The sequence below is a fragment of the Cupressus sempervirens genome, chromosome 3 (assembly GCF_028749045.1).
Source record: "Cupressus sempervirens isolate cs-2001-9-10 chromosome 3, ASM2874904v1, whole genome shotgun sequence".
Classification (NCBI taxonomy): Eukaryota; Viridiplantae; Streptophyta; class Pinopsida; order Cupressales; family Cupressaceae; genus Cupressus; species Cupressus sempervirens.
The window spans coordinates 321,246,241-321,271,463 of NC_143120.1; the positions used below are offsets into that span (position 1 = coordinate 321,246,241).

Below are 25,223 nucleotides of genomic sequence, written 5' to 3' on the forward strand. Positions count from 1 at the left end.
TACTCAAAATGTCTAACACAATAGCATTTGGGTCACCCACAATCCCACATCATCCAAAAGCATTTGTTCTAGATCATCAAAAAAGCATTTGTTCTAGTTATCTGTGTTTCAAGCTGTTTTATAGTTTTGGCTTATATTGGCTAGGTTAGGGTCCATGGAATTCCAAGATAGAATTATGTCTAGCTCTCCCACCCATGTGGCATCTTTTCTATTGTTTTTAACCCTAGTTACCGGATTCGTGCCTTAACCCTCGGATCCGGATTCGGGTCCGATTCGGATCCGGATCCGCGTATGGATCCTTGAGGATCCGGGCAGGATCCTTAATCCTGCCTGTGGATCCGTCAGGATCCCTGGATTAAGGATCCTGCCCGGATCCTCAAGGATCCACGCGTGAATCCACGGCAAGGTCAAAAAAAATTTGCAAAAAAGTGGGAATTGTAGTTTCATATTTTAGCCTGCCAACATTTTCAACCACCAACACCTCTTTTAGCAGTCAATTTTGTGTCGACTCCAAACACTGACACAAAGCACTTTCAATATGGTATCAATGTGACTTTCATTCTAGAAAGAGAAGGCAGGACCGTTGACATAGACTGACAGCAGCTGCTGGTGTTACTGGTACATAGACTGACAGCAGCTGCTGGTGTTACTGGTACTGTTGACTGTAATGGCTGGAAGGACTGTCAAAGGCTTTGTCCAGTCGTTTCTGGAAGAATTTTTTTAGCAGGTATGTTAACCTTATTGATCTTCATCTTCCCATTGGTGCTGAGTCAGACACCACTTGCTGTCTTCAACATTTGGGAACCACTGCAAATGAATTTGTATTTGAACAAGCGTCCTAATGCAAGATCATTATAATGCATATATATATATATATATATATATATATATATGCACGAATCCTCCACGAATCATAATTGGAAAAAAAAAAAATCCCCGAATCCACGGATCGGATCCCGTGCCCGAATCGGATTCTTGGCACGAATCGGTAACTAAGTTTTTAACTATTTCTAGAGCCTGCATGGCTGGTACTTTGCCTTCATGTTGGGATATTATTTATTAAAGGAGGCTGTGTGTATTACCTGCAACAGCTGACAGGCAAAGTCTTTTATTGTAGCAATCTGCTGTTTTGTTGATTACTCCTTTGCGCTCCTATTTTCTAAAAGCATGGACAGGTGTCAGCACATCTATTTTGGGCAATTACTTATTGGATTGTAGTTAATTAACACCGCCTCCACCCCACCCCAAGCAAATTCTGACAGGTGGTTGCTGCTTTTTGTCAGAAGTTCTATTCCTATGCCTATTTCCTGACCATGCCTCTCAAGGCTGCCAGTGGCCTGTATACTTTAGGCAGTTGTAAATAAGTACAAGTAACAGGGATTGCAAGAGAAAAGCAGAAAAATATCTTGTTGCTGTTCCCCATGGGAGTCTGGCAATGAGGCAGAAATATTGGAAGAATTTCCAAGTCGTTTACAACTTTAAATTGCCCAATGGCTAGACTGCATGACTGAAACAAATTGTAATGATCTATAGTTTCTGAGCTGATTGTTATTTCCATTCTCCATGCTGTATTTTGTACTTTAGTGTGTGTAAAGCTGCTAAGTTTAGCTTCCTTTCACTAGGCACCCGATTCTTGTCTGTTAACTTTGACAAATCTTTCCCTTTCTCAACACAACTGAAATTTACTAACCTTGTTATTATGATATGCCTAGGTTAGAAATTCACCAAAAGCATATCGATTCGGTTCCCTAGAAAAGACATCATTAGCAATAACGGATAGCCCTAAGAATCAATCCAAAACAAAAAAAAATTAAACATCTCAAATCCCACATGATCTATCTATGTAAAGATCAAGCAGATAATGTGCTCAAAAACATTGGAAGTACATCAGGTATTTAAATTTTATGAGTTTGGGCTAGAAAAACCAAGTCTAGCCACAAATTAGCATCATAATATATTAGTTATGATTTTGAACTAGTCCACCTCCGGCATTGCCTACCAATATTTTATGACTGATTTCAATAGCCTGTCCTCCTATATTTGAATAGAATAATAATAGTCCAGTTGATTGTTTTCTAAGGAAATACAGAATATTCCAAATTGCAAAACTCGCCCACATCTCCTCATCACTATAAGGTGGTTCCATAAATCTAGTACACATTTGAGAAGGTTCTTGTGTAAGGGTTATGGTGCACAATTTAGAGAGCTCTGTTCACATTCTTGAAAATGTGGTCCATATTACCACACAATGCATTGAGTGGCACATAATGTCGGAAATTCCCAATCAAAGCAGATGAGAAAAAATGAACAAGAACGAATAGACATGAACAAATGCTTAGATACTCCATTGACCCAAAAATGACTTACCTTGGATAGCTTCGAATCTTGATTTTTTGCAGAGAGAGCAGGAGGTTTGCCATTGGGCTGCTTTTGCTTTTTCTTTGAAGAAGGAATGGGAGCTATGAAGGAAGTATTTTGCAAAATACTATCACAGTGAAGAACCCTGCTTCTGTACTTCTCAATCTTCCTCTTCACAGAAAAATCTGCATTGCATGTAATTGGAAAATAAGTAAAACAATTTATCATTTACATGATTTATGTGCATTTATAATGTACCATTAGAGGACTTATTTCTGCACATCTCAGTATTCCTCTTAAGAAAAAAAATATTATATTATACAGAACTGAATAATCAAGGCAAAATACGATGTCTGTCTTTTAGTAGAACAAGATTAAGAAGCTCAGAAATAGGGCATGTAAATATATCATGAAATTCTCAATCTTCCTCTTAAATAGAACCATTGTATTGCATTAAATAGATTAGTGAAATGAAATATTTTCACTTATTGTCAGCAAGATAGAAAAAGCTTATTTAGGTACAGTCAATACTGTGTTCCATAATATATTGAGTGCACAAAGTAAAAACAATGAAGGATGAACTGTAAGGTCAGATTTGTTGCAGCACAGATTCATTTTACATGCCAGACCTTCTGTAATTTCTGCAGAGTAAAAGCATAAATGGCAACCTCATGGCATCAACATATTTAGCCTGAATGTAACCATATGCAGACTATTCCATGAGGAAGTCACATTCTACCTCAACCCCTCCCTCCCCCCGAAATGCAGGACAGAAGCATTCTCTCTCCTAGTCTTTCACAAGTGTAATTCAACAGCCAGTTTCGTATATGGGTTGATGTCAACGAGTGCTCAATTAGGCTATATGCATATCTTATAAATTATTAATCTTTGTTCCCATGTGAGAATTTTGATGGTGTTCACATATTAAAAATTCCGTTCATTGATATGGTCACAAGGCGTAAATGTACTTGGGCCAAATGTTTCATAAACAGACTAACCCACACTGAAAGGGTGTTCTAAATACCCCACCTTGGAAGTGCGATACAGGTATAATCGCTCCTTCCAAGTGTTTAGAAAGTGATGCTTGATAGCTGAATCCACTTTTCATTTGGTGTCAAATAGCTTTCAATTAATTCATATCCGAGTCTTCAAAAGAAATTAATCCATATCCCTATCCCTATTACATAGACCTGTGGGTGATGTTCGTCCGTACCGTTGTATTGATGTGAGGTGTTTTGTCATTTTCTTCCAAGTCTCTTTGACCACATGATGAGCATACACTCTTATCTTACTTATTCTTATATATCTTGATTAGTATTCAAGCACTATCGTAACTAATGCTCCACTTAGTCGTTTCTTTATTTCACTTTGTTTGAGGAAAAAATGGCAATATACCCACAAACATTTTGAGCTTTCCACAAGTTAGTGGACCACCTACAGGAGGAAACTACATTTACGTGAATGCCAAACAGTATAAAAAAATAATCAGAGAAAGAAAGACAAGAAAGATTAAATATGCAAAAAGAGAGAAGCTCGCAGCTATACTTCCGAAACCGATACCACACGTCCAAGACAATACAAAAGCGGGGGAACAGAGTTTGAGGCCGAATGAAATCTCTGAAATAGTTAAGCAGTTTAATGATATCAAAGGTAAAGGGAAGACAAATAATACTCAGGCAATGGACACAGTGGAAGATGGGCTGTCAAATAATTACAGCCCCACGAAAAACACCCATGACATGCTCCCTGAACATCTTTGTGAGCAACTTGTTAGCTATGAAGGAGAGGGTGTGGGCACTTGAAGAGAGGAGCCAAGTAAAAAGTATCACAATGAAAAGAGCCACCGAAGATAACTGGAAACTAGCAATGGAGGTCAAGTCACTTAGAGAACAAATTCAAAAATTGCAATTTAATATGAAAACGGAGAGCATCAATTAATACTGTTAAGGAAAGAAGTTGAGGAAAAGAGGACAGCAGCCAGTACAGCGGGAGGAGGGGCTAAGGAAGGAGACAAAAACCCGCAAATGAAAAATATACAAGATGCCATGGCCAATATGGCAATAAAAGAGAATCAACTAAGAGAGCAAATCAACGAAGTTAGATCATGGGCTAACATAGTAAAGGGGCCAGCAAACACTTCTATTGACAGCATAAAAAAACAAGTTCAGAGGCAGATTAGAGAGAAGAAAGAAATAAGTGAGAAAGCAGCAAATATCGTCATCAAAGGGCTAAGAGACTATGGAGAATAGGAAAACACAACAGATCTAGTTAAAGACTTCCTTAAAGACCAATTAGACTAGCATGAAACAACCATACAAGCACAGAGAATTGGAAAATGGATAAGAGGAGGCAAGGACAGGCATGTTAGAGTGACAATGAGGAATACAGCGGACAAAAACAACATCTTAAGTAATAGGAAAATTTCTCAAAGGCACACACATATATCTTGATGATGACCTCACCTTAACTCAGTAGGAAGAAAGAAGGAAGGAATGGGAAAAAGTGAAAACAGTAAGAGAAAACAGGAAATGGGCGTGGCTACAAAATGACAGAGCCCAAATCAACGACAAAATCACACACAATAAATAGGAACTCGGGCCTACCCAGGATATAACTATAGTCAGCCGGAACTGTAAAGGTTATCCTTGAAAAAGAGGACTTGGGTTAGGGCCCATAGCTAAAGAGAATGACATCATTATGCTTACCGAGAAATATGATGGATGTAGGGTTCCAAATTTTGAGGGGTATAAGAAGGTATTACTATGAAATGAGAAGATAGAAAATGGTAACGGACATGGAGGCATCACAGTTCTAATTAAAGAAACTTAGCAGATTTATAAACTTGGAGAAAGAAGATGTAAACAAGTCGCATATATAGATAAAAATAATAGAGAATCAGATTTCTACAATGGTGGTTGTTTGCTACTTCGCCCCCAAAAGGCTCAAAAATGTATAAAAACATAGATTGGATCGAAAAGACCCATTCACTGCACCCAAAAAAGACATAGCAGCCTTTAGCTCTCTAGGGGAAATAATGATAATAGGTGATTTCAATGCTAGAATAGCAAACAACCAAACTTTCAATCTTAAGGAGAGTTACAAAGAAAGCAGAGACCCTGTTTGGCTAAAAGAAGAAGGGACACAAAAATAGGAAAGATCATCGCAGGATAACACGGGAAAGGTTAATCACTTTGGGGCTGAATTACTAGGCTTATGCTGCCTATGTAACATGGTCATATGCAATGGTATGGAAAAGTGGCCTAAATCGAGTGGAATCACATGCAAAAGGCACAATGGGCAAAGTGTTGTGGATTATGTCATATGCTCGCAAGACTATGTCACAAACATAATTAACTTTGAGATAGAGGATTGCCCCATGGAGCTAAAATCTGACCATAACCCCATCTTGTAGCCACCCACTTTAAAGACCAACATATTATCTCAAAACCTTTACAGAAAAGGAAGATGATTTCGACTGGCAAAGTTTTAATAACACAAGAAAAACATAATATTTTCTGAAACTCTCTTTTGCGGCTATCTAGGGTTCAAGGAAAGCATCTCAAGTCTGATAAACAACATTCCATGAACAAGGATAATCTCGTTATTACTATCATTAAAGCCTTGGAGGAGTGTAAAAGATCTAAGGCCACAAGAGAAGCCAAGAACACTTTTCCAGCCAATCCGTGGTTTGATGAGGAGTGCAAAATGGCAAAAAGGAATTGGAAAAAGAACATGAACAGAGAAAGTAGAAAGGAATATGATCAGCTGATTAAAAAGAAGAAAGAGGAGTATGTGAACATGAGAAGAATAGAGTTGATTAATATTAGTAAAAGCAGCCCCAAAAAGTTTTGGAAAGAGCTTCAGCAGAGGAAAACACAGATAGAGAACAACATCACAGGAACCAAATGGTTGGAATATGCCAAGACCCTCTACAATTGTGGTTTAGGAGAACATGGAACCATGGTAACCGAGACTACAAGTGAGTTATTCAGCCAGAAGGATATTATTCAAGGCATAAGGAGGTTAGCTACTGGTAAAATGCAAGATATAGATCGGCTACAAGCTGAATACCTAAAATGGGGTGTTGAAACCATGGCACCACACATCACTAAGATTTTCAACAGTGTCAATAAAGAAGGCTTCCCTATAAATTGGACAACAAGTGTGGTGATCCCACTCCACAAAAGCGGAGATATAAACAACCCTTCTAATTACCGAACCATCATGATCAATCCAATCTTCAGAAAATTATTTGGTAGCATGGTAGAACAAAAAATCAATAAATGGGCTAAAACAAACGGCAAAAGAGCAAAAGGGCAAGCAGGCTTTAGACCGAAACACTCTACCATAGATCACAGCATCACTCTCAAATATTTGATAGAGAAAGTTTGGGACACTCAAGGATCCAAGGCTTTCTATTGTTTTGTGGACTTTAAAAAAGCATTTGACACCGTGCAAACTTTGGAACAGAATGGAAGAGTTGGAAGTTCCTAAAGAACTTAGGTTTGCTATTCACAGATTGTATGAGCAGGTCAGAGCTAAAATCAGAACGATGGAAAGGCTATCAAAGGATTTTGGCAGCAACATCGGAGTTAAGCAAGGGTGTCTGCTATCTCTAACATAATTCGAGTTCTATATTGACAAGTTACAAGAATGGATAAACAAGACCAATGGGAAGGGGGTACAGCTGGCCCACTTTCTGATAAGATTGCTCTTATATTCAGACGATCTCATAATACTTGCTAGAACAGCTCAAGGTTTGAAAGAACACTTGAAAGCACTAGAAAGTTTTTGCCATGAAGTGGGAATGCAAGTGAACACTAGCAAAACCAAAGTTATGATCTTCTCGCTGAAGAAGAATAGGGGTATACAGGACGAGTTCCTGTTTGAGAGTAACCCTCTTGAGATTGTGGAGTACAAATACTTGGGCATAGATTTTCATAACAAACTCAATTGGGATACATTCAAATCAAAAAGGATCCAAGGGGGCTGGAAGGCACTATATTCTTTACAAAACAGGTGCAGGAACGCAAAATTATGGGATTGGACGACCATGAAAACTCTTTTTGGTTTGCTGGTCACTCCGGTTATTCTATACGGATGTGAAGTGTGGGGCGGTAGTATGTCCAAACAGAAATGGCGATAGGTAGAAAGAATTCAAAAACATTTCATCACATGCAATCTTAAAGTCAAGACCACAGTACCGTATAAGATCTTATTGGTGGAGGTGGGTTTCTTTCCGTTAGAAGCCGTCGCATTGGTTCGGATGCTAAGCTATTTAAAGAAAGCCCAAGGTCTAGAAACACATAGCTGGCCCAAGCTAGTCGTCAAGGAAAAACTTATCAGGTGGAAAAACACATGGACAAAGCAAAATAACAAATGGATGCGAACGTGGGATATCAACATCCATACTTGTTTGGATAACATTAAAGAAATAAAGAAGTTTGTGATGGAAAAACTTTGCAATATTTTATGGACAAGGCACATAGAGCGGAAAAAATCTTATTACATTAAAAAATTTAACCCCACTTCTAGTCATGATGAAAAGGCCTATATAAGAGCACCTGTTAATTGGAAAGCAAAAATGTTGATGGCACAACTTAGAACTAGTTCACACCTACTGCGATGTGAAACTGGTAGATGACAAGTTCCAAAGGAAGAGTGGGCAGACAGAACGTGTTTATTCTGTGACATGGGAGCAGTAGAGACGAAGCAGCACTTTGTCAAGGATTGCCTGGTATAAAATGACATCAGATCCGATTACACAAAGATATTGCAGAACAAGGACTTCAGCTACTTATTTGAGGAAGATCAAGTGAAGAGAACAACAGCTCTAATTATCAAACTTTAGAAAAGGAGAGACAAGTTAACCAAAACTTTGCAGCTAGATTAGTTCTGCTCCTATCTTGGGGGGGTGATCGTGTGGGTCCCATAGGCTACTTCAGCCTCGTGGACATCATTAAAATCTATCATATCATTTGCTTCATCCAGCTACTCATTTTCTATTGAGCTCTTCACTCACTGTGATTATAAGCTACCTGATACTCTCCCTACCTTCCATGTGCTCTGAGTATCCTAAGATGGCAATCATAGTCGTTGCCTCTTATGTGAAGGTGATAGGTAACTGAGGCTTTCATTTTTAAACTGCTTGTGATATATAACTTTTTAATACATTAAAAAGCATGAACCACCTAGAGTCCACCACGGTACAATTCCTAGCTAATGTTAAATACGAGATGAGTTATTATGAGGCATAGTTGACGAAACAGTTACCCTCATTTTTCACACAAGTTCAAAGGAGGCCCAATCTAGTTGCTTGTCCTTCCATCAAAATAAATCTCAGAGTCATTATCCAATTGAAAAATCAATGTAATGCAAAATATCTTAACAAGAAGGAAATTGAGAAGCACAGTAATACTGTATCTAATACATATAAAAGAGGGAAATCGGAAGGAGAAGTGGGTATCCAGAAATACCTTTGGACTTGTCTACGTAAAAGAGAGAGTCGCTCGAAACCTGAGTAAGAGGACCGCCGCTGCGAGCTTCTTTGTCCGTGTGAATTAAGTAATCATCGACCTCTGCGGTGCTGATATTGGCTCGCCATGCCTTCTTGCCCTTGCGTGATGTTTTTGGAACACCCATTTCGGAAATTGCCTGTAAACTCCACAAACTTGGTGAGGTATTTATGAGATTTTAAGGGTAACGATGCCTAGTTCCCCACGAACCGTCGCTGAGTAACAGTGACTGTGCCCTCTGTTCGATTAGGTTATATCAATCCGCATGAATCTCGTAGGCAATTAGAAAAGCTCACGCTCTATTAAATTTTGTGAGATACATATCTTTTTAAAAAGTTCATATCTATATTTGGAAAAAAAAAATTGATCATAACTAGGATGATGTATATCTTTTTAAAAAGTTAATTTCTATATTTAAAAATGAAAAAAAAAATAATCATAACTTTTACTTATTAAAAAAAAATTCTGAATAAAAAATTTCACACAATGGGGTTCACAAAATTCGACATATATTTGACATTTATCATGTAGTGGCTACCTTTATAAATATTTATAATTTTATGTAATTAGTTGTAGTTTTAATTGTATCATATAAAATTTAAAAACAAAAAAATAAGAGACACAAACCTCATAGTTCATGCCATATGCATAATGGTTGTTGTGTTGTGGGTTGAAAAAATAAAAAGTAGAAATTAAGATTAAAAAAAAAAAATTTAGAGAAATAATAAAAAAACTAATAGATGTGCATTGATGAACATGGAGTAGTGATCTTATTGCTAGTTAATAGCCAAATGTACGAGGACTTCATGCCCCTAGGCTAGCCACAACGTTGTTTGAGTGTTGGCCACTAAAATTTTTAGGTTCTTTTAAGAAGCTCTAAAGACTACACCGATGGAAGTACATTGCGGTGACAAAGGAGCAATGACAAAGTTGCTAGAGTGAAGACCTTCCGACTCATAAGAAGCGATGAATGGATCATTTATCAAAAAAAAAGGATACAATATGGGATTCCACCTGTGTGATTCTTTTGTTAAGCCACGTATATCGAAGAAGAAAAAAACCTATTATTATTTGTACTTTAAAGACACATTGAAGGGAGTTAAAGAGATATATTCCTCGTAATAGTTATAAAAGAAGGAAAATGAAAATTTATATATATAAAAACAGATTGAAAAGAGAGATAATGATAATAGAGATTTATAGATAGAAATGAAGGATACGAAGAGATTTAAAAGAGAGAGAGAATTATATGTTATTATAGGGACAATGAATAGATAGTTGGAAGAGAATTTTTATAAAAAAAAGATTAAGGATTATGTTATTTTAAGAAATATTTAAATAACAATTATAAAATTGAGTTAAATCAATAAAGTATTTGTTTCTACCTTTTCCAATATAAATTCAAATATTAAATTTTAAAATATAAATTGTTGACTACTTGATCCAAACCAACAAAAAAGTTTGTTTGTTTGAAGAATAATATTAGTTTTACAAATTTTAAAATGTGAAAAAGAATTAAAACAAGATTGAAAAAAATAGTTAGTTACATAGTGTGAAAAAAGTTAGGACAATGTAAAACTAATAAATGTGTTAAAATAGAAAATATAAAACATTAAAAACTAAATTTAAAATTCTTTGTAACAAAATTTATAAATATTTTTAGTAAAAAATTATCAAATCATTATATTATTAAAAATACACTTTTGTTGGGCGGGGGCCCTAGCTTGATTGGCTAAATCTTCCCTGTTGCAGAGGGTTGGTCACGAGTTCTAATCTCCCCCATCCTCGTGGTACTGGTGGGTGTGTCGCGCCAGTGCTACTGGTCACGTTAAAAATTTTACCAAGCGCACTGCAGTTTATAAGGGGGTCGTGTTGCACCGATTCCTACAGTCTTTAAAAAAAAAAAAATACACTTTTGTTATTAATTAATTTAATTATAATTTAGAATTAAAAAAATTAATTTTAAAACTAGAATCCACCTCACTACCTAAGACATAAATGCATGTCTAATCAATAATTTCTTACCAAAGATTGTAAATATATCAATCTAGGTTATTTTTGAGTTTAAGTTTAATTAAAATCTTATTAAAAAACTAATTATCATTCATTTAAAAATACATTTACTTAATTTTTTCTTCATAATAATTTAATATTATTGTATTCTAATTTTAAAATTAATTTTTTTATTCTAAATTATAATTAAATTTATTAATAACAAAAGTATATTTTTAATCTGTCTTCATATATATATATATATATATGTATATGTATATATATACGTATACATATACATATATGTATGTATGTATATATATTATGTATATATATACATGTATGTATGTATATATATTATGTATATATATACATGTATGTATGTATATATATACATGTATGTATATATATATATATATATATATATGTATGTATACATTATATATAATGTATACATACATATATATATATATATATATATATATACATATACATTTTATATATATATATATATATATATATATATATAATGTATACATACATATATATGTATGTATATAATATATATATACATGTATATGTATATGTATATATATGTATGTATGTATAATATATATACATGTATATGTATATATATACATAATATATATATATATATATATGTGTGTGTGTGTGTGTGTATGTATGTAGATATATATATATATATATATATATATATATATATGTATGTATGTATGTATGTATGTATGTATGTATGTATATGTATATGTATATGTATGTATATGTATATACATAGATATATATATCTATACATATATACATATACATACATATATATATGTGTGTATATATATAATATATGTGTGTGTGTATACATGTATATATATAGATATATACATTTACACACACACACACACACACACACACACATATATATAATGTATATGTATATATATTTATATGTATATGTATATATGTATATGTATATATATGTGTATATGTATATGTATATATATGTATATCTATGTATATGTATGTATGTATATATATGCATATACATGTATGTATAGATCTATATACATGTATGTATATATTTATATATACATGTATATACATACATATCTATATATACATACATGTATATATAGATATATACGTACATGTATATATGTATGTATATATCTATATATACATGTATGTATATATAGATATGTATGTATATACATGTATATACATATATATATATATATATATATACATGTACATATATACATATATATACATGTACATATATCTTCATTTTTCTTCTTTTATAACAATTACGAGGAATATATCTTTTTAACTCTCTCTCTCTCTCTTCAATGTGTCTTTAAAGTACAAATAATAACAATTTTTTTTTTGGAAATCACGCAAGTAGAATTGCATATTGTATCATTTTTTGATAAATGATCCATTCATCACTTTTTGTGAGTCTAAAGGCCTTCACTCCAACAACGTTGCCATTGCTCCTTTGTCACCGTAATGTACGTCCATCGGTGTAGTCTTTCGATCTTCTTAAAAGAACCTATAAATTTTAGTGGTCAACACTCAAACAACATTGTGGCTAGCCTAGGGGCATGAAGTCCTTGTGCATTAGGCTATTAACTAGCAATAGGATCACTACTAGAAAATATTTATAAAATTGAGGCATACAACGTTGAATTGTGACATTCTATCCAAAATTAATATAATTCACAAAGTGGTGCATAGGTAAAGGTGTACTTGACAATAACAATATATTTGAGTAGTGTTGCATGTTTGAAAATAAATGGTTGTATCAAGAAAAAATTAAGAATAGAAGAAAAGAAAACTATGAATAGGATTATCATGTAAATAATCTGTAATACACATTAGACATGTATGTTTATATAACATTGTGATTGAGGAAAATAAATTTATGATTTAGATTGAAAGAAATTAAAGATTTGACGATTATATAGATGCATTTATAGATCACAATCTCCTTTTCTTGGTTGTTGAGCCAATACTTTTATAGTGCACTCCTAGAATCTTTTTAACACTTGAGTTATGTGGGTTTGATTTAGATTTTGAGCTAAAAAAAGAGCACTCAAATAATCAAGTAGCAATAGTGGAGAATAATTTATAGTTGCATTTGACACGTTTGGGTGACTGTCCCTTAGGCTCGACCATAGAGAACGATAAGATGTAATTTCTTCTATATTATAAGAAATCATATAACTAATTATCGGTACTCAATTCTTTAGATAACAAAATTATTACAAGACATATTGTCTTGCTAAAAAAAGGATTAGGGGACATGGGCCAAAATTAAAGCATAAACAACAAACTAAAAAACATTACAATTGTTTTTTCAAATCCCATATATATGACAAGTCCTTTTCATATATTTTACGCTCTAGTTTTGTATTTAGACAATTTCACCATTGTGATCACAATGGTATTTGTCCATACAACTACATATTCAAATCTAATACTAGTAGATATAGGTACAAATACCTCATTCTCAACTACTGTAAATAAAATACATAAAAGTAATTAACTAAATGTTATAATTAGCATTTGTTTATAACTTTGTATTCTTTAGTAAGATGTATCTTGTCTTAATTCAAAATGTTACATATATTTATTGTAAATTTTATAAATAATTCATTTAAAGCTTTATTTATAATAAACTTTCAAGTGGTTGTTATAAAAAACTATTATACATTTTTTGTAAATAGAAAGAGAGCTAATTCAATTTCTAATATTGCTTTAAGAATGCTTTTAAAAATATTATATATTTCAAATAAAACTCATATAGATTTTTTAATTTTTTTAAAACTATATATTTCAAATAATAATTCATATAGATAAAAAAAAAAATTATATCATATGTCAATAGGAAAAATGGAAAATCAATTAAAACTAAAATTAAACTAAACACATATGAAGAATAGCATAATAATAATAATAACAAGAGTGAGCTTGAGTCCCTGTCTTTTGTAAGGTATCATAAATTTGTTGTATGTATCTTTAGGTAGATGGTTTGTGGTCAAGCTATAGTTGTTCTTAATAGAATTTTGTTACTATGAACATATTTTCTTATGTATAAAATATATATAATGAAGGAGTTGTGAAATATCTATTTATAATATGTTTGGTCTATTATTTTCTATTCATAACTCTAATAGATCATTTGATTAAATGGAAATAAATAAATAAATAATTATAATTGATCAACAAAAAAGAAGATTGTCGAATTAAAATAGTAAACAAATGTATAAAAAAGGTGAAATTATAAATTCTATTATGAAACTCCTAGATAACTTTCAGCCTAAAAACCTAATTTATATATAGCATTTATATGATTATGAACTTTATGTACCAATAGAAAATTAGAATTTAGAACATAAAAATATATTTTAATTATTTCATGTTTAAACTAATTGTATGCCACTACCAAAAACATGGACTAATAAATATTTGAAATTGGCATGTTCCATGGATGATACCTCAAAAGAAGTGAAAATTGGTTAAAGTGAATGTAACACCAGTGATGGTAAAGTTCTACAATGAAGTTAAGATGGAATACAACTGGCAAGGCGGCCATTGAAGAAGCAAACGACAGAGATGCTCAGAATGGCAAGTGTCTAATTCAAGCCATAATTGTTGCTAGTCTCACATATAAAATGATGAGAATAGCGTGGGGGACACCGGTGGTGTTAAGTCTGCTTACATTTTATTTGAATGGACACTTCACCTCCAATATCTTTTTATATGTTTGTTAGTGTGGCGGAATCCCCAAGTTTGACAAACTAAATCATAGAAAATTTAACTCCTTATGCCACTCCTTGGTTTGAGCGAGTATGCAAGGCTAATGACACTCTATTATAAACAATGTTAGCTTTAACAATTTGCGCGAGTCATTAATATGTAACAGTTCTAGACAAATGCTTCATAGCAGATCGAATTGGGTACTGCAACTCATCCACTTGAAGGCTTATATGCTCACTCTCCCATCTTCTTATAGAATGGTAGGGTATATGGCACAGAGGCAGGACACAACCTTAATGATCTAGTAAGCTTACTGGTAACCTTATTGGGAAGCATATAAGGAACCACTTCTAAAAATTTCCCTTTGGGGAATGACAAGCATTCAAAATGATATGTTATTGGTGAGTCTAAATGATGAAATTATCATGCGATGCACTTGTGAGCTGCAACTTGGGTGTATTGGGCACTGTCGATGTGAGAGTAGCAGAAGTGGGAGAACCAACTAAAACAACTACCATAACCATATTCATAATTTTCATAGGGACAAAGATTAGAGCGATGGAAGCGGAGGAACCACTGATGTGAGATGTGGGGATAAAATGATAGCTTGTTTGATTTTCTGGATTGTTGTAGATGAGATATTTGGTGCACAAATTTTCTTTCAAACCCGGATAAGCATGGGTGGATTATATTTCTAGATAGAATGTTGCAGAAGGTTGTAGAAGAGAAGAACATTCTAGATTTTTTAAAAAAATTTCTATTTTTGATATCAAAAAATTAATTTTACCCCTTGTAAAATTATTTCTGACCAATCAAAAAATTGTATTTGTTGATTGAAAATTAATTTAAAAATAAATTGATTTTTAACCTTTAAAAAATCATTAATTTTTATTGCAAAAATTAATAATAGTGACCACCACTGAAAACATTAGTTCCCTGGACTAACAATGGGAAATGCATTTTAACTGATTACATAAGAAATTCACAAAGTATTACACAATAAAATTTTGATTTTCTGATAATGTAACTTTGATGAAATTGAGATATTTTCCTGATATAAGTTGAAACATAAGAAAATGAATTTCAATTATCAACATCATAAGATGGTTGTGCTACATTTCACTTACCATATCTGACAATTGTCCCATTCTTTAACACCTCTACAAAGTTCTTGCTTGTGTAGGGTCCCTCAATTTTGGGGTGCTGACTGAAGGGTGAATTTTTTGTTCTATTTGTACATGCTGCGAAAGATTGCACCATCTATTTTGTAGATTAAAGGGTCAATGAGCTTGAAATTGAAGAAGCGTCATTTTAGAGGAATTATGAAATGAGATTACAGCAAGAAATTAAGGGTTAAAATTAAGTTGAAATATTTAATTTAAATACAATAAATCATTGATTATTTAATTTAAACTATCAAAATATATAGTAAGTTTGAGGGGTAGCATTAGTTTTACAATTTGTAAAATGGTATAAAAAAATTAGAGCAAGATTGTAGAAAAGTGGCTAGTAAAACATAGTGTAATCTTAAAGAAATATCATTTTACAATTGGAAAAAATAAACATCAATGTAAAACTAATAAATATATTTAAAAAAATAAATATAAAACATTTAACTCTATATTTTAATTTGGTAATAAAAATAGATATTGATAATTATAGTTCTTGCCATATGCATAATTGTTGCAATGTTGTGAGTTCAAAAAATAAAAAGTAGAAATAAGATGGAAAAAATAAAATTTAGAGAAGTAAGAAAAAAACTAATAAATGTGCATTGATGAACATGACGTAGTGATCCTATTGCTAGTTAATAGCCCAATGCACAGGGACTTCATGCCCCTAGGCTAGCCACAATGTTGTTTGAGTGTTGGCCACTAAAATTTATAGGTTCTTTTAAAAAGCTCAGAAGACTACACTGATGGAAGTACATTATGGTGACAAAGGAGCAATGCCAAAGTTGTTGGAGTGAAGGCCTTTCGACTCACAAGAAGTGATGAATAGATCATTTATCAAAAAAATGATACAATATGAGATTCTACCTGTGTGATATCAAAAAATTATTATTATTATTTGTACTTTAAAGACACATTGAAGAGAGAGTTAAAGAGATATATTCCTCATAATAGCTAGAAAAGAAGGAAAATGGAGATTTATATATATGAAGACAGATTGAAAAGAGAGATATGATAATAGAGATTTATAGATAGAAATGAAGGATACGAAAAAATTTAAAAGAGAGAGAATGATATGTTATTATAGGGACAATAAATAGAGATAGTTGGAAGAGAATTAAAAAAAAGGATTAAGGATTATGTTATTTTAAGAAATATTTAAATAACAATTATAAAATTGAGCATTTGTTTATACCTTTTAAAATATAAATTGTTGACTACTTGATCCAAACCAACAAAAGAGTTAGTAAGTTTGAAGAATAATATTAATTTTACAAATTTTAAAATGCAAAAAAAATTTAAATAAGATTGAAAAAAAAAAACCTAGTTAAACATAGTGTGAACAAGTTAGCATTTTAAGATTGACAAAAGTAAAGAACAATGTAAAACTAATATTTAAAATATAAATTTAAAACATTTAAAACTAAATTAAAAAAATTTAGTAACAAAATTTTAAAATATTTTTAGTAAAAAATAATCAAATCATTATATTCTTAAAAATATACTTTTTTTATTAATTAATTTAGTTATAATTTAGAATAAAATAATTTTATATTATTATGAAGAAAAAATTAAGTAAATGTATTTTTAAATGAGTGATAATTAGTTTTTAGCAAGATTTTAAATAAACTTAAACTCAAAAAAAATCTGGATTGGTATATTTACAATCTTTGGCAAGAAATTATTGATTAAACATGCATTTATGTCTTAGGCAGTGAGGTGGAAGATAAAATAATTACTTTTTGAAAACTTTAATTAATTTGTCACAATTGTGAAAAAGATAAAGCTATCATTAATGCATGTCATTATTGTTTTTGGAAAAATATGTGTATTTTGTTAAGGAAAAATGAATTTTCTCCCTACCAAAAATAGTATTGACCAATAGAATGAAAACAAAATGGTATTTATAAAATAAGAAAAAATGAAAAATAGATATACACATTGAAAAATTCATAAAAAAATTTAATTATTTAATTTGATTTCTTAATCTAATTGAAAAATTGCATTCAATCAATGCAATAGTATACTAATAATAATAATGCATTGCATAGCAATAAAGTTTCTCTCACGTCAAAAATATTGTTAGAATTGTATAAAATTGTCACAACTTTTAACTTTGTTCTTTAATTTTTTATAATAGGGACAAGTAATTAACGTTATCATTAATATAATTTAATTTAAAATAATATAATACTATAACAACATACCATAAAATAATTTATTCAATAGTATAAATATAGATATACATATAATATAATAATTAATTTTGGCTTCTATCATTAAAACACACACACACACACACACACACACACACACACACACACACACACACACAAATTATATTATAATAGCTAAAATATATTTTGCCATAAATTACAATAGTTTAATTAATTAATATTAAATACTTATAAGAGAATAAATTGTAGTGGTAATATTTAATATAATTTAAATAATAATAATACTTTTATATAAAAAAATTAATTGTTTATTTAGAATTATAAAAAATATATATTGTTTTCTAAGTACATACATATTCATATATTTAAAAAATAATATTATTTAACAAAAAGTTAAAATAATTTATAATTTATGAGGCTCTATATGTTTACATATCTAGTTTTGAAAAAATATTAGATGTTTTTATGTATTTTATATCCGTGTATAAAACTCATAAAATTAATTTATATGATTTCAAAAAGTATAAATCTAATATAAAAATATTTTAAAAATTAGAGCTTACAATTAAAATTAAAAATACTAACATATATTATAAAATCTTTTATCATTTGGACACTATGAGATCTCATTAATTAGGAATATACTGGGAATGACCCTTTTAAACTATGCATAATTTAAGACCTCGATTCTAGGCAAGACTAGAGGTTTTCTTACTCTGTTCTTTCCTACTAGTGCCTGTTTGAACAGAGAACATTGCAATAGTCTTTTTAACATCTAAATTTAATATAAAGGCTTAGGTCTGTTACCAGTATATAAAAAAAAAAAATCTTTTATCATTTTTTTTTTAAGTACATCAATATTTAAATTTAAAAAAAATATTATTATTTAATAGAAAAATATTTATATTTAAAAATAATTCTTTACTTTATGAAACATTTTCTCTATATATCATGTATAAAGCTCATCCTCAACTAGGAAATGGTTGATTAATTGTAGAGATATACATATAACAATTTTCCACAATGAAAGGAGAGAAGATGCAGCACTTGTCTTCAAACAAGACAATGAGAATTAGTTTGAGTAAGACAAGGACAAGGCTCCTCAGGCAGAGAGGCAAGCTTACACTTACAAAGACATTGCACGCGAGATGGTGAAGAAGAAGAAGATTATATTGCATTACCTGCTTCTCCATATTACATTGAATTCCCACTACCTTTTCCAGTTAGAAATTACTCTACTGCTCCTGATTCTCCACCTCATGTGTGATGGGTGGTGTATTATAGGTAGCTTGAACATGGACATCAACATGAAGATGAGCTTGATTATAAATACCTTCCCGAGGACAGCTCTTCTTCATCTTCATATAAAGAGGAAGCACTTGGTTTGAAGTGTTTCCCTCACAAATAGGGGACCTTACTCCCAACTCCACTTGAGTTTAAGCAATCAAAATTATCTAATACATTACTCCCTTTTTGTTGCTCAAAACAAAACAAAAACTCATCCTCAACTAGAAATTCGCTCCTGTAAAACCTAAAGCCTATGAGTCAATCATGTTGAAGTAAAATATTTTTTATGATTTCAAAATTTATAAATCTAACATATCAACATTACAAAAATAAAACTCACAATTAAAAATAAAAATACTAACATATAATTGATTGAATGAGAATAGATTAATCACTAGATAGGTACAAGTGATTACAATAGTATCAACGTGCGACAAATACAATAATTTTTAATAACAAAGTTTTATGCATTCAAAGTATGCATCTAATTAAACTCCTATAATATGCCTAAATTCATATTTTTCCTCTGTGCATTTTGGGAACCATTAGAGCATGAGCACGATATATTTTTCAATAAAATATGCAAAACATTAGCCCATTATATGAGACTTCATCGATTTATTGTAATTTTGAAGGAAACATGAAGTTAGTTTTTAAGACATGAAGCATGGAGTCAGTTTTGAAGGCAATAATACTTTACACCAAAAAAAACACAAAAATTATCAATGTTAGAGTTGGTCCAAATTAGTTTTATGTAGAAATAATATTTTGTCAAAATTTCTAAAATAATTGATCCAATGGTATTGTCAAGCATGAAAAAAGAAAAGTTGTTTTGCTTCTTTAACGGATGGACAAATCTCATAGTGAAAGGGATTTCCAAGTAGTGCAAAATTAGGGATTTTGAAGCAAAATATAAAATTATAATAATGAATTCTAAAGACTATTTTTCAAACAACAAAAATAGAATTTGGAAGAGTAGATCTAGATGTAATAGCTAACTAGAGGTGGTGGGAGAAATATCAGAGGTGTAGAAAAGAACAATGGTTACTATGGCAAGAATGAAGGAGTCATGTAACCACCAAAAGTTTACAAGTTCAAATGCATAATAAAGATGCTTTAATAGTTGTTAGCAGATATTATAATGTTTATAATAAAAGAAAATTTCCAATTGAATTTAAATAGTATTATTATTATTAAGTTTTAAAATAATTCAATTACTCCCAAATAATAATAATATTTTTTCCCATAGAAAATTGACTCCATTAAACTAATAATATTTAATGGTGTTCTAAAAAGTGAACAAAACATTGCAATCCAAATAAATATTTCTAGAAAATATGCCCTTCTTAGGTCATTTGTGTGAGTCAATTATATTTGCAAAAACTAATTTTATAATTATGTTTTGTCAAAAGTCTTGCATTTATACTTAAAGAAAACTAAAATTTACCTAAGTAAAATAAAAACACCTTTAATGTGATTTTCTCAAAAGACAATTAATAATCACTAGTTAAGATTGCCATTTGTGTAAGCCAATTATATTTGCAAAAACTAATTTTGTAATTATGTTTTGTCAAAAGCCTTGCATCTATACTTAAAGAAAACTAAAATTTACCTAAGTAAAATAAAATACCTTTAATGTGATTTGCTCCAAAGACAATTAATAATCACTAGTTAAGATTCGTTCATTGCCTATAGTTCTACAACATGATCTAATAAACATATTTAATTATTTTCTTTAAACTTATCAGTATATTTAAATTTATAGTTAAACTAAAATTTATGTAATATATAACTAGCAATTGTGCATTTATGTGTGCGCAACAATTAGCCAATAGAAGATTGACTAAATTTTTTTAGGCACATCACTCTAAATCTCCTAACACCTATTAAATATTCACTAGATATTGCACCCTTCCTGATTACAAAAAAAATTATGCCTTCTCTCAAGGTGTTACATGCACAAGCCATCTCATCAACTATCACCAACAACATTAGTGTTCCAATTACTATGAAGATTTCCATAATCATAACACAAATACAAATCTGTTCCCTTATGAAAATTGTCATTTGTTCTCGTCTTGGCTTCAAATCACTATCCAAAACCGTTCAACTAGAAGATTTGTTTAATTAAATGGAAGTAAAAGAAGAGATTTTCTACTACTATGGAGAGAGAAAGAAATATCAATGTAATCTTAAATGATGAACAACATATGATGCAGGAGCATCTAGAGGTATAAGGGCAATCCTGTGTCACCCAAAAAAATATACTTAGACTTAGTTTTTGTTTCATGTGTTTTCATTTTTGGATACCCATTTGGGTCAAATAGGGGCATTAAATGACCCTAACCTGACTTTGAAGCATTCTTAGGAGGTCTCCAAAACCTTAACCTGACTGTGAGAGTTGGAACCTTTATTTGACCCAAATGGGTATCCAAAAATGAAAACACATGAAACAGAAACTAAGTCTAAGTATATTTTTTTGGGTGACACAGGATTGCCCTTATACCTCTGGATGCTCCTGCATCAGACACCCAGGGTAGATTGAAAAGTGACCCTGTCACTTTATGAATGGTAAAGGAAATCCCAAATGGGAAACCTCAGCTGCTGAAATCCAAGTTGAGTCCTCGATCGGTCATCCTTTCCATTTGACCAAATACTCTTCATATTGCCTGTTTCTAGTACTCCTACCCACACGATGATCTAGAATGTCTTCTATCTCCTCCTTCTTAGAAGCAGGAATTGGACATTGCTCTAACACTAGCTCCTCATCTGCACCATCATCATGATACTCTGTTAAGTCTGCAATGTTGAAAATAGGAGAAATGTGAACACCATCTGGTAGCTCCACCTCGTATGCATTTCCTGAGTCATGTTTCTTCAGAATTTTGCAGGGGGCCAAATTTCTTCATTTTCAGGTTGTTGTAAGTACCAGCTAGAAATCTTTCTTTTCGTAAGTGCACCATGACTAGATCCCCTACTCGGAATTCCTTATGTCTTCTCCTTTGATCAGCCCTAGCTTTATACTCTTGATTCATCTTGGTAATGTGTTCCTGAACCTCCTCATGTAGATGCTTGATATGTTTAGCAAATTCTTCCGCTTCAGCACTTGTCCTCTCCCCTTGCTCTATCTTCCTCAATTCTGGTGCAGTCCTTGGGATATTTCCATATACAATTTGGAATGGTGATTTTCCAGTACTCCTATTTACAGAGTTATTATAAGCAAACTCTGCCTCTGGTAGAATCAAATCTCATCCCTTGGGCTTATCCCCAACTAAACATCTCAGCAAATTGCCCAGACTTCTATTTACCACTTCTGTTTGGCCATCAGTCTGCGGGTGATGCATGGAACTGAATTTTAGGTCTATTCTCAACTTCTTCCACAATGTCCTCCAGAAATACCCCACAAATTTAGTATCTCTGTTAGAAACTATACTCCTTGGGAGACCATGTAGTCTCACCATCTCTCTGAAGAACAAGTCTGCAATATGGACAACATCATGAGTTTTGTGGCATGGAATGAAATGTGCCATTTTGGAGAACCTATCAACCACCACAAATACTGAGTCATTACCCCTTTGTGTCCTCGGCAATTCAAGAACAAAATCCATACTTATGTCCTCCCATGGCCTTGATGGAACAGGCAATGGTTGATATAGGCCAGTATTGTGACTAAACCCCTTGGCAACTTGACAAACCTGGCAACTCTGTACAAACTTCTTCACATCCTGTGAAATTTGAGGCCAAAAATAATGTTCTCTAAGAATGGCAATGGTCTTATCTCGACCAAAATGTCCTGCCATCCCTCCATTGTGTTTCTCCTTAATCAGATTTTCCCTCATGGAACTCCTTGGAATGCACAATTGACTACCCTTGAACAACATGCCATCCTGAATCAAATAGTCTAACCACTTGGTTCTATCTACAACAATAGGTTCTTTACAAGCTTTCCATGCTTCAGCAAAATCAAGATCCTCGGGGTACAAATTCTTGAGTTCATCAAACCCAACTACTTCAACCTGCATTATTGTAAGCAACAACTATCTCCTACTTAGTGCATCTGCAACCCTGTTAGATTTTTCACTTTTATGCTTCAACACAAATTTATAACTCTGTAAGAATTCTACCCACTTCATATGCCTCTGATTCAATTTACCTTGGCTATTTAGGTACTGTAATGCCTGATGATCAGTATACAAAACAATTCTTTTGGCAATAAATAATGCCTCCATTTCTTTAAGGCCTGAACTATTGCATAGAACTCTTGATCATAAACAGAATACTTCTTCTTTGCATCATTCAATTTTTCACTAAAATATGCAATAGGCTTACCTACTTGGCTTAATACAGCCCCAATAGCGCTGCCACTGGCATCACAATCCACCTAGAAAACCTTTCTAAAATCTGGAAGTGCCAACGCAGGTTGTTCTGTTACCTTCTTCTTTAGCAATTCAAAACTTCTCGCAACTGCTGCAGTCCATTTGAACTCTTTTCTATCCCCTCTTATTGTATCAGTTAGGGGTGCATATATGCGACTGAAATTCTTAATAAACTTCCTATAAAAACTAACAAGACCATGAAATGATCTTACCTCAGTAGCAGACCTCGGAGTAGGCCATTCCAAGATGGCTTTTACCTTCTCTGGATCCATTTTGAGACCTTCAGGTGATATAACAAACCCCAAATAGACTAACTCCCTTTTTGCAAAGATACACTTCTTCAGATTAATTAACAGTTTCTCTTCCCTTAGCCTTTCAAGGACACTACGAATATGCAGTAAATGTTCTTCCAAAGTCTTGCTGAAAATTAAAATATCATCCAAATAGACAATAACAAATTTTCCCAAAAACTTCTTAAGTACCTCATTCATGAGCCACATGAAGGTGCTTGGGGCGTTCATCAATCCAAAGGGCATGACTAACCACTCATAAAGACCCTCCTTGGTCTTGAAGGTTGTTTTCCACTCATCTCCTTCTCGAATTTGTATATGATGATAGCCACTCTTGAGATCTATCTTTGTGAAGTACTGAGCTCCACTCAAGCAGTCCATAAGATCATCCATCCTTGGCAAAGGAAACCAGTACTTGATGGTTATCCTATTTATAGCTCGAGAATCTGTACACATCCTCCACTCTCCATCCTTCTTTGGTGCGAGTGTTGTAGGTACTGCACATGGACTCAGGCTCTCTCGAATCAAGCCCTTTCTCAACAGCTCCTGAACCTGTCTATTTAGCTCCTCTGTTTCAGCAGGAGTCATCCTATGAGCAGCCTTGTTAGGCAAACTAGCTCCTGGAATCAGATCTATCTGATGACTGATTTGCCTTACTGGTGACAATCCATCTGGAACATTATCAGAGATAATATCTCCAAATTCCCCTAGTAAATCTGAAACTTCAAGTGGTATCAGAGCTGGTTTTTCTGAGTGTGTAGACAGAGCGCCGACTGTGAGGTAGTTTGCACCAAGACTGTGTGGTTGTGGGTTTGAGTTAAGAAGATGCCTCCACGAAGAGAGTATGGTGGAAGGGCCAGAGCTATTAATCCTGAGGAGGTTAGAGCCCTCCAAAGGCAGGTACAAGCATTGCAGGAGGAGCTTCGTGGAGGAACAACTATGGCCGCAGGTGATGAAAGTGAAGATGACAACGAAGAAGACGAAATTGGACTAGAAGGGGAATTTGACGGGGAAGTTTTGAATCATGCAGAGGAAAGGCTTTTTAGGGCCATTACTAAGTTTGGGAAAAGACCTACAATTGAAGTGGGTGTATTTTCAGGAAATCTGAAACCAGATGAGTTGATCGATTGGATCAATGAACTGGAAGAATACTTTGAGTATGAGCATATCAGGGACCCAAATAGGGTTAAGTTTGCAAAGGCCAAACTGAAAGGCCATGCCAAAATCTAGTGGCAAGAGGTTCAATTGGAAAGAAACAGAAGAGGAAAGGAGAAGATCACAA

General features: G+C 32.5%; 1 protein-coding gene across 1 annotated transcript in view; it reads right to left on the reverse strand.

Moving 5' to 3' along the window:
• Nucleotides 1-9,191, reverse strand: part of LOC149566287 (Nop53 protein) — a 106,539-nt gene extending 97,348 nt beyond the window's left edge. The window contains exons 1-2 of the mRNA XM_089819695.1: nucleotides 8,835-9,191; nucleotides 2,368-2,543 (exon numbers count right to left, since the gene is read on the reverse strand). Coding sequence (XP_089675821.1) covers nucleotides 2,368-2,543; nucleotides 8,835-9,000 — 342 coding nt within the window. The 5' untranslated portion in view covers nucleotides 9,001-9,191. The remainder of the gene's footprint in view (nucleotides 1-2,367; nucleotides 2,544-8,834) is intronic.
• Nucleotides 9,192-25,223: the final 16,032 nt, after the last annotated feature.